At 39.0% G+C, this 11,585-nt stretch overlaps 3 protein-coding genes and 1 pseudogene across 3 annotated transcripts; 2 read left to right on the forward strand and 2 right to left on the reverse strand.

Moving 5' to 3' along the window:
* Positions 1-1,952: 1,952 nt before the first annotated feature.
* LOC127363908 (histone H1-like) lies at positions 1,953-3,553 on the forward strand (annotated as a pseudogene).
* Positions 3,554-4,462: 909 nt separating this feature from the next.
* On the forward strand, positions 4,463-5,041 carry LOC127363913 (histone H3). The gene has a single exon (XM_051400870.1). It carries the CDS (start codon positions 4,508-4,510, stop codon positions 4,916-4,918), a length of 411 nt encoding a protein of 136 aa, XP_051256830.1. The 5' UTR covers positions 4,463-4,507; the 3' UTR covers positions 4,919-5,041.
* A 1,227-nt stretch (positions 5,042-6,268) lies between these two features.
* Positions 6,269-6,846, reverse strand: LOC127363914 (histone H2A-like). Its single transcript, XM_051400871.1, has one exon. The coding sequence runs from the start codon at positions 6,805-6,807 to the stop codon at positions 6,421-6,423; it is 387 nt and encodes a 128-aa protein (XP_051256831.1). The 5' UTR covers positions 6,808-6,846; the 3' UTR covers positions 6,269-6,420.
* A 922-nt stretch (positions 6,847-7,768) lies between these two features.
* LOC127363915 (histone H2B 1/2-like) lies at positions 7,769-8,833 on the reverse strand. The gene has a single exon (XM_051400872.1). The coding sequence runs from the start codon at positions 8,804-8,806 to the stop codon at positions 8,438-8,440; it is 369 nt and encodes a 122-aa protein (XP_051256832.1). The 5' UTR covers positions 8,807-8,833; the 3' UTR covers positions 7,769-8,437.
* Positions 8,834-11,585: the final 2,752 nt, after the last annotated feature.

Here is an 11,585-nt window from a genome sequence, read left to right on the forward strand (position 1 = left end):
TATGACATTAAATGACATTAACTGTAATTTATCTCCTCACAACCGCTAACAGAGCCGGTCCCGGACCTCCTGCGGTCCTACAGAACCAACAGGTCTCTGCCAGGATCCTGTTTGTGGACTCGAGCTCTGCTCCAGGACCGGCTCTCCCAGCTCGCTGTACCTGAGTCCGCCTGCAGGTGGATCACAGACTTCCTGTCTGACAGCAGGTGAAGCTGGAGGAACATGGTCTCTGACTCCTGGACCATCAGCAGCGGATCCTTCATCAGCGCTCTTCCTCCTCTCATCTTCTTCCTGTACACCAACAGCTGCACCTCATCAGTCCGTCAGGATCCTGAAGCTCATGGAGGACAGCTCCCTCATCGGGCTCCTCTCTGGTGGAGATGGACCATCATCTGGTGACCCGGTGCAGCCAGAACCACCTGGAGCTCAACGCTCTAAAGACTGTGGAGATGGTTGTGGACTTCAGGAAGTCTATCAGGACCAAATCCTCACGCCACAATAAATATTCTCTCACTCTTTATGTTTGTTTATAGAAGCTCCTCCTTTTTATTGTCTCTATCTTTATGTTTATTTATATGTTTGTATCTTGTTTGTGATTCTTTTGCACCAAAGTACCAAATCAGATTCCTCATAAGTGAAAACTATTTGGTGATAAACCTGATTCTGATTCTATAAAACTATTTACAGAAAACAGAAAAATATCACTTAAAAACATTTTACTGTATTTTATTATATTGTACTGAAATATATCAGTTATATTAATATTGATACATTATAGTAATTATTATTACTAATAATTATGTATTCTTCAGTTACCAATATTATTATACTTAAATATACTTTATAGTTTTAATAATAATAATATATTCCTGCTGTATGAAATTACCCACAATGCAATATAAAGTACAGTATTTTACTGTATAATAGAGAAATGTGATATTGTACAGCAGGTATTGATCTGATTATTGACGACCGCTGGCTCCTGATCAGTCACTGTAGTGTCGGATCAATGAACATCTGCTGTGTTTTACTGACATTTAAAATAAGATAAAATCACTGAATCCTCAGATTGTTTAATATAATTATTGGGCTGCAGTCATTAGTGTAAAAGTATATTAATCAGTTGAACTTTGACTCTTTTATTGATCATAACTCAACTACAACAACTGTTAAACTTCAATTTAAAGACTTTTATTCAAACAAAGCCAATATTGTTTGTTTTAAAATGATCAAACATTATAAACTAACACTGAACCTACATATTATTTTATCTCCTGTTCACTGCAGTTACTTCATTATGTGTTACAGCAGTTTAATAAAGTCCTGTGAACACACTCAGTGTCAGTAAAGGTTGTAAATATGATTTAAATAATAATGAACTGAGGAATATATGAGAGTGTGTACAATGTGATATTAATGTGCAGCAGATTGAAGTGATTCAGGTACAGCAGGAGACAGAAATGTAAGTGAATTAAAAGGTTGAATCAGAGGATTATTAACATATTAAACTGTGTTATCAGTGTCTTCACGTTCAATGGGACATTTGGTGGAAACTGGAGTTTTCCTCCCGGCGGATCCATCTGTGACAGGAGTCCGAGAACCGCCTGAGTCACCGGCGGCACCCGTGTGTTTACCTCCGCACAAAACTTCTCTGATTCAGAGCAAATAAATCCGTCCACCGCCGCGATTTCACTCTTATTGTCCGCTCACATGTCTCTGCTCACTGTAACACCACTGTGACTTTCACATAGCGACAGATTTTATACATTTTAGGAGACGAAACGTGAAGACAGACTGCGAGTTGCACAAAGTGACTGTGTGTTACGGAGGTTTGAAGCCTCCTGGAAGTAAACCAGCGAGTCCTCGGCGCCAAACACGGAGCCGAGTGCGAAGGGACGGGCGTTTTCTCCCCGAAACAACAACAGTTGTGATCTCAAACGTTTCTCTCGCTGAATTTTATCCCCAAAATGTGGAGGAGAAAACACAAAGTGTCGCCACACGAGAGCAGGACGGCGGAGCGGCGGCGCGGGTTGACTCTCCACGGTTCTCATGTGCTTTATAAGTCCCGCCTCCTGCTCTCAGCTCGGACACCTTCACACAGACACAGCACAGACTGACAGACATGGCAGAAGAAGCTCCAGCAGCCGCCCCGGCGAAAGCCCCGGCCAAGGCCCCGAAGAAGAAGTCGGCTCCCCGGCCCAAGAAGGATGGACCCACCCTCCCGAAGCTGATCATCAGCGCCGTGACCGAGTCCAAGGAGCGCAAGGGGCTGTCACTGGCGGGGCTGAAGAAGGTCCTGGCCGGCAAAGGCGTCGATGTGGCCAAGGCCAACAAGCGCATCAACACCGCCGTCACCAAGCTGGTGACCAAAGGCACCCTGGCCCAGACCTCCGGGACCGGCGCCTCCGGATCCTTCAAGCTCGCCAAGAAGGAGACCAAAGCCGCCAAACCCGTGAAGAAAGTGGTGAAGAAGAAGGCCCCCGTTAAAGCCAAGAAGCCCGCAGCCAAGAAAACCGCCGCCAAGAAAGCGACACCCAAGAAAGTGGCGCCCAAAAGTCCCCGAAGAAGGCACCGGCCAAGAAAGCTGTCAAGAAGGCGCCAGTGAAGAAGAGTCCCAAGAAGGCTCCCGCCAAGAAGGTGGTGAAGAAGGCCGCTCCGAAGAAGAGTCCGGCAAAGAAAGCTCCGGCAAAGAAAGCAGCTCCCAAGAAGACCAAGAAGTAAAGCGGTTTAATCCTGCACTCAGTGCACCAACGGCTCTTTTAAGAGCCACCACAGCTTCTACTAAAGAGCAGCTCCTCCATCCTCTACTGCTTATACTGTATATACTTTATACAACTGGAGGTTATTATTGTACAGCTTTATTAAATATTAGATATTCAGTTACATTTACAGCTATCGGCTCAATATGGGGTTATAATTATTGTCCTGTTTTATATTTCAGTCATTCAGTGTCACAATAATGTTGATGAGAAGAATCTTCAGTCACTCTACAAATAACACAAAGTTAATTTATTTAAGTTTAATTATTTGTCTGTTGCACTCGTCCCAAATTAGTTTAAGAAATTCAGTTTTATACATTTCTATTATAGAATATATTTTTGTTACGGTGCTTTTTTCATGTTTTCTATTCGTGTTAATGTCTCAAGCGTTTCATAAAATACACATTTACTACACTTACAACATTATTATTATTATTAAATGGTCAGAATTTTAATAAAATAAAACTACAGTTTGTTGTTTACTTGCTCTACTTATATAATTTTGAGATTCTTTAACATTTTATTTATGTATTTCTATGTTTATAGTAGTTGTACGTTTATTACTTTTGTAGCTTTTTTAACATAATTTATCTGAAAAGTTATTTTCAGGGGCGGATCTAGAGGAGTTGGGTCGGGGGGCCACTGCCCTAAAATGTCTGGACACCCCAGTTTGGCGTCAGATTGAAGACATCTAACATCATTAATCGGTCATTAAATGCGTTAATGGCTGTTTTTTTTTAACACAGTTTTATTGATCTTTGAAGAAATAAAATTGATTTCTAGTTAAAACTTTATTTAGGTTGTTTTTTTTCAAGCAAATATAACTGATTAATATTTCTGCTCCTTACAGTCAATATATCTTCCTCTGAATGTTATTTTACAGACCTCAATTATTTTATTGTTACAATAAAAAGCATCATTATTGTGATGTTGATGATGTTTGTATATGTATGAATAAACCTGTTTATAATGAAAATCTTAATGAAATGTTATTCATTCAATTATTTGGGCCCATTGTGGATTATTTCCACTTTAAAAGAAACTTTATTGAACAACTTTACAACATTAAAGTGCAACCAGTGCCAAAAGTGCATTAATGTATATATAATATAATTATGTGAATTCATAATGATTATTTTCACCCTTTCTGTAATTGATCATTTATTGGTGAAAGTACTCAGATATCACTTCACACTGCGGAATAGTTTATAATGTATAATGATGATTTAATATTTATTATATTTAGTTTGTAAAGTCTCAAAGTATCAAACTGTCATTAAATGTAGTAAAATAAACAAGTACAATGTTTCTGTCTGAAAATGAAGTAATTGTATCAGCACAATACTTAATTAATAATTCAATAAATAGTTCAGAGGAATAATGTAATTACTTTCTATACATATAGGTACCTGTTTATGTAATTATATAATTATATATATATATGTGTGTGTGTTTATAGAGTATATATCTACACACAGTGTGGTTCAGGATGTTTAACATTAATGGATATAAACAGTCTCTATGAAACCGTTCAACCAGACAACCGTTGGTGTCTCTCTTGTTCAACAGCCTGTCGCTGATTGGTTAGTTTGATTTTTTCTGCCAATAGTCGTTGAGCTAGAACGCGCGCGCAACTGTGGCTGGACCAATCAGCGCCGACCTCGCTGCGGCAGTTCCTTCATAAAGCCGCTGTTCGCAGTGAGAATTCATTCTTTCGCTGTGAACTCAGAGAAGACTAATAATCAACAATGGCCAGAACCAAGCAGACCGCCCGTAAGTCCACCGGAGGAAAGGCTCCCAGGAAGCAGCTGGCGACCAAGGCTGCCCGTAAGAGCGCCCCCGCCACCGGCGGAGTGAAGAAGCCCCATCGTTACAGGCCCGGTACCGTGGCTCTGAGGGAGATCCGCCGCTACCAGAAGTCCACCGAGCTGCTGATCCGCAAGCTGCCCTTCCAGCGCCTGGTGAGGGAGATCGCTCAGGACTTCAAGACCGACCTGCGCTTCCAGAGCTCCGCCGTCATGGCTCTGCAGGAGGCCAGCGAGGCTTACCTGGTGGGTCTGTTCGAGGACACCAACCTGTGCGCCATCCACGCCAAGAGGGTGACCATCATGCCCAAAGACATCCAGCTGGCCCGCCGTATCCGCGGAGAGAGGGCTTAAACTGACCTGAGACCCGATAACCAACAACACAACGGCTCTTTTAAGAGCCACATACATCCGATAAGAGAGCAAAGTTTCCGTCAGTTCATACAGCTGCTTGTTTTATTAATAATCAATATTCTCTATTTATGCACAATAAGGCTTTTATATCATTAGTTAAGATTTACTGAGTTGTACATTAATAGATTCTAATATTTAACTTCCTACTGTCTACTAATGTCCATATGGAAAGCAATAGTATATTAATGTATACTACATAGTGGTGGTTCACTGACCTAATAGCTTTTATATGTGTTCCTTTACATTAGTTTCAACATAATATTACTTACCCACCAATACATGTATATTTCTGTAATAGCTTCATTGAGAGTGACTACTCATACATAGAACTAAAGTCTGTGGTTGCGCTCTGCATCCCAATGCACCATATCTTCTTGACACTTGACATCTATCCCTCTGTCATCCAGGTATGTTGTGAACAGGTTTTTTTTTTTTTTTTTTTTGTGTGATCTGCGTGTATCCTGTGTGGGATACCGTATATGTATCAATATGTTTTGTGTCTCTGATGTCCTGAGCACACTGAAGCAAATCCCTAGCAACTTGCACTGAGTTGTATGGCAAAGTATTTTATCCTTACTGTTTGAAACAGTTGCAATACAAAAGTGGGAAAGTAATACAGGGTTGGAGTAGAAATAATAAAATAAAGGCCAACAAAAACAATTAACTAAATGCAAGCACATACAGGTAACATAAGTAGAAAAAAAGAAAACTAGTAACTAAATGTAACAAAGATTGCAGTTAAATGCAGGTATACACAATATGCAAAAATATGCAGTTTAGCAGCATAAATTGCAGATAAAATTATCTATACTCAAATCCAACATAAGTATTATTGAACCGTTCCTGCATTTTATTTTAGAACCTGCAGTTTAAAAATATCTTCATGTATTTACATATAATTTAAGAAGTACTTTATTTCTTTGCACCATCTTTGTTCCTATAAATCATGATGCTATTATTAGTTACATGCTAGTCTACTTAAAGACTCAGTAACTAAGTTCATTTTGGCAAATTCTATATTCAAACTTTGTTTTTCTAAAGCTTCCTGACACTTATGTTGTAATACACTGTTAAATAGTTATCCCAGCTACCAGTTTCTGTAAACAATGTTAATGTGTTCCTTATTTAGTGTTTATTCAGACTGTTCAGTGGCAGACTGCAACAGCTCCTAGTTAGAGCAGGGAGGATAAAGGACAAATCCTGCCTCCATCTGCACAGTTCACTGTGTTATGAGTTTCTCATTGTAGGTTTGTTAACAACTACTGGAAACACACACAAGGATTACTCAGGATAAATAAAGTATTTATATATAGTGGCTGTTATTCATATCATTGATAACTTTCAGTAATAGTCACTGATAATCAAGAGGAACTGTCTCGTTAGTTAGGAGTGTGTGGCTCTTAAAAGAGCCGTTGTGTTGTGTTCAAGTCGGATCCGGGTATTTACTTCTTGGCGACCTTCTCGGTCTTCTTGGGCAGCAGGACGGCCTGGATGTTGGGCAGGACGCCTCCCTGAGCGATGGTGACTCCACCGAGCAGTTTGTTCAACTCCTCGTCGTTGCGGACGGCCAGCTGCAGATGGCGGGGGATGATTCTGGTCTTCTTGTTGTCACGGGCGGCGTTTCCGGCCAACTCCAGGATCTCAGCGGTGAGGTACTCCAGCACGGCGGCCAGGTACACCGGAGCTCCGGCACCGACACGCTGAGCGTAGTTTCCCTTCCTCAGCAGCCTGTGGACACGGCCGACGGGGAACTGGAGTCCAGCACGGGATGAACGGCTCTTTGCCTTTGCTCTGGCCTTTCCGGCTCCGGTCTTTCCACGTCCAGACATTTTCAGGTTATTTCTCGAGTCAGAGTCGAAAGGAGAATGTTTCTCAGAGAGCGGAACCCAACTTTATACCGAGCAGCGAGCGAGCGTTACTCTGATCGGCCAATCAGAAACGAGCTCGTTCTAGCTTCCTGTCATTAGAACGCTTCCGTTTGGCGCCATTCGGCCTTTTCACAATAAAACAAGACCGCTCAAACTGGACTATTCTTCAATTTAACCGCCAGAATGTTTATAAGAGAAAGACTCATTGTGGATGAGTTAGACAAAGAAAGACATCAGTCACACATTCCCAAATATAATATACACTATATACATATACCAGATATGTGTCTAAAATATATTAGATTTAATAGTATTTAAGTATTAAATTATATTATAGTATTAGTATTATAGTATTTAATAAAAGTAATCATATTACTTAAAATGCAATAGGCTACTAAAAAATACTTATATGACCTAAAAACGTATTTTCTTGATATGAAAAGAAATGAGAGTGAAGCTTTTTTTGTCTCATATAGCCTGAATTTAATTTAATGTAGATCATAAACTAAATAGTTTAACTGCTTCTGATCGTGCCTTTATTTTGAAGGTTAAACACAAACCCATGTTAATCTGTTGATGAACGGTGCTTTAGTTTCCCTCCATAAATGTAATCAGACATCTGTTCACCTCAAAAACAAGTTATATTTGTATGTATTTATATATTAATTGAATATCTCCTCCTCAGTTCTTAGTACATTTCTTCAGATCATTCAGATGTAGAAGAAATGTGTTTATATGGACACTAATCTCTCAAACGTTTGTCTTTGTGAATATAGAAAGTGGTAAAAACATTGAATTCAGTTTATTCCCCTAAAATCAGCACAACCTGCTATCCAGTGATGTTTCTAAATAAAATCAAAATCAAATATACAGTAAAACTCGAGAAATATGTTTATAATTGTAGAAAGAAACAGCAAACGTATACAAATCCATCCAATTTATTCAGAAAACAGAAGAAAGTGACTACAGGAAGAAACCTTACAACACATAAAACACATATCAGGTAAAATGATGAAGAAAAACACAAACACTTTATTATCTGCTCTACATTAGTATTATAGTGACGTGTTGGTCAGGAACCAGTCAGCTCCCTATTTCTGTTCTTTATAAGTTACATGAATAATTATTACCCTATAACATTAAATATAATCCAGAACTCCAGACTATAAGTGATGTAGTTACTAACGTATAAAGTATAAAATGTCCAATACACAAATGTAATAGTGGTTTATGTTTGTTTTATATTTTATATACAGGAAGGTTGGTTTAACTAAATACATTTAATATGTCAACATACACTGATAAATCTAATATATTTATAATAATCAATATATACACTCACATTAGTATATGTGAGGATCGTAAGTATTGGGATATCGATCATCTAAAATTGTAGCATTATCTAGGTGCCTATTAAGTGACAAGGAAATCCTTTGTTTCCTCAATAAAATCGGTTTAAATTGTTTAGATGATATTTTTAAAATATTAAATGTTTCTGATGTCAGTGATTGTAACAGGAGGATCAGAGCTCTCAGTAGAAGCAGTGGGTGGTCCTGAAAAGGACCGTTGTTGTTGTTGAGTAAACAGCTGTTTACTTGGAGCTGGTGTATTTGGTCACAGCCTTGGTGCCCTCGGACACGGCGTGCTTGGCCAGCTCCCCGGGCAGCAGCAGGCGGACGGCGGTCTGGATCTCCCTGGAGGTGATGGTGGAGCGCTTGTTGTAGTGAGCCAGACGGGAGGCCTCACCGGCGATACGCTCGAAGATGTCGCTCACGAAGGAGTTCATGATGCCCATGGCCTTAGAGGAGATCCCGGTGTCGGGGTGGACCTGCTTCAGGACTTTGTACACGTAGATGGCGTAGCTCTCCTTCCTGGTCCTTCTCCTCTTCTTGCCGCTCTTGGTTGCCTTGGAGACGGCTTTCTTGGAGCCCTTCTTCGGTGCTTTGGGTGGTTCAGGCATGTTGATTTCGGATTGGATGTCCTTGATCAGATGAAGTCGGTACCGGCGGACGGCTCTCTTTGTATGTTCATGATGCAAATCTCACTGCGCTGTTGCTCGCACGGGATTGGCTGAGTGGTTACCCTACACACTGCGCATGCGCCAAGGAACCGCCTGAACAGATCATTCACAGCCATTAAAGTTCAGACAGAAACAGAAAATACTAATAAAATACATAATGTGAATATGTGTGAACTGCTCTGTGCTGCAGGTCGCTCCTGTAACACTGATTCAACAGATTAAACCACTAAATATACAGTTAATAAACACACAGTGATCAATATCACCTGAAGGATGTTTATCAGCTGTTGTCCCAATATTACATTAGTCTTTATCACAGTCCCCGAATATCCTGGAAATAATCTACATATTCCTGGAAATGTTTCATTGTATTTTAGTCTTTTGTCTAATACTCGACTGTTGGACGACACAAAGTATGTTTAACTGATTTGAAGCTGAATGGAAATCATTTTAAAAGCTCCTTTTTATTTCAGTCTTTTCACAGCAATGAGTGAAACGGACGGGCAGCGATCTTTTCTGCGTCTAAATGAACATTAATGAGACACTTCATCATTTAAAAGTGATTCATTAAAATAAGAATCAACTATATATAAATAACACCTTTTAAAATCAGGTTTACAAAGTGCTTTTAATGGTAAAACATCAGGAATCAAACACTAAGAACCATCGGTAACAATATAAAATAAAACAACACAATCATAGTGAATAAAAGGTGAGATAGAAAGATCACAGGAAGCAATATTGTTATAAAAGTGTTGTTTTAATGAAGTGAATTTTCCTTCCTGATCTCCTCTGATTATAACTCTGGTTTTGGGAACCTGAACGCAGCATTTGAGGACCTCGGGGTCACATAAGAGGTCGGAGATAAACTGTAACTCATTCCAGTTCTTAAAAGTGATAATTAAACTTTAAATCCACTCTCACACTAACATCAGTGCTGTGTGTTCTTGTTTTCTGATACCTGTTAAAGTCCTTGATGCTGTTTTTATATCAGTTGTATCGTCAGTTTACGTCCTTGAGACAGTCGACGAGTGAACACATCCATTAAAGTTATCGGGGTCGGAGCTGAGGAAGACCTGGGTGTCGTACAGTGAAGGAGGACGAGAACCACGATCAACACTAAAGAGAATAAATCAGACAATCAGTCGACAGTTTGAACACAACAATAGAACAATAGAAACAGATCACACCGAGGAGGCTGCTGTGGATTAAATCTGTGTCAACTAAAAACCTTCTCAACAAACCTGATTTTAGACTTTTAAACTATAATTAAATCCATAATAACTTAAAGCCAAAGGACAATTATAAATGCAGTGTTTCCTTTTTATTTTCAATTAATAAAATATCAACATATTATTACCTCCTGTCTCAGTTTATGCAGGTTACCAACTTTATTATTATGTTTAATATTTTATTCTATGTTGTTATTTCAGTACTTGAAACAAATTAGACTAAATGTTGAGTTTGATGACGGATAAAGTGTTGCTGCTTAAACTAATAAAGAAAAACGTATATGCATAATATATTCAAACACTGTAACTCATATTTTATCAGACTAATCTTAATTTAAAAAACTATTTAAAGAACCATTATGATTAACAAGTGTTTGTTGTTAAGAGAAATACTACCATGAATGCTTTTTTAAAAAACTTTTTAATCAACTTTATTAAATTATACACATATATTACACATCATATAAGCATTTACTGAACATTTATAAAGTGTATACAGTCAGAGAGTCTGAGGGAGTTTAATGTCTATAAAGTTCTGTATTATAAATCCACATTGTTCAATAGCAGCAGTGACATTAGTCCAGGGTTTTCCTCCTCCAGAGTTCAGTGATTATTTGTTTAGTTACAGTCTTACTGTCTATAATATTCTGATATATGATCATAGCAGATCTTGTTTTCCACAGTTTAAAACAAACGATGATTATTATAAGTTGTAATAGTTCACCGTGATCAGATTATTGTTTCTGTCAATGATTCCGACAGGATCATAGTTCAGTCCAAACTCCTTCAATCCGTCCCAGACTTCCTGAGCTCTGTGATCAGGGCCGCCTTAACCTAATGTTAGGCCCCGGGGCTGAGAGGTTTTGTAGGCCCCCCAACCCCTCGATTTATAGAGTCTCATTTTAAAAAAGTGTAATATCTAGGTAATCTACATCATAAAATGCATTAGTTTCTATCGAGACATACAACAGTGAGTTTTCCCTCTTTGAGCCAGAAAACACCATAATATTGTTATTAACATATCACTGAGCCCACTTGAGCATAAACACAAGACACTTTATTTAACAACCACACACAGCAAGTTATGGTGATAATAAAACCAAAATGTGTGAAAGTATGATTTCAAACGATATTATGAAAAACAACCCACACCAACCATCACCTGTCTGCACAAACATTGATAATAACTGATAACAGCATAAGCAAAGAACAGAAACAGATGAAAGTAGGAGCCTCTTCTCTGGCCTCAGCGGGCCCTGTGAACCAATCACATGCACCTGCACCTGCACAGACACACAAACACACTCCATTCAGCACCATGGATAACAACATGGCCTAATGCCAGGTACCAAAAAGATGAGACTGAGCAACATTTATAGAAGGTTTGCAGTATAAATGTGCATTTCTCTTAAAACAATGCACAACCACAACAATTTAAAACCTGCACAAGCTATAAATACAGCACTTTCTTACCTTTTTAGAAGTGC

The sequence above is a fragment of the Dicentrarchus labrax genome, unplaced genomic scaffold, assembly GCF_905237075.1.
Source record: "Dicentrarchus labrax unplaced genomic scaffold, dlabrax2021, whole genome shotgun sequence".
Lineage (NCBI taxonomy): Eukaryota > Metazoa > Chordata > Actinopteri > Moronidae > Dicentrarchus > Dicentrarchus labrax.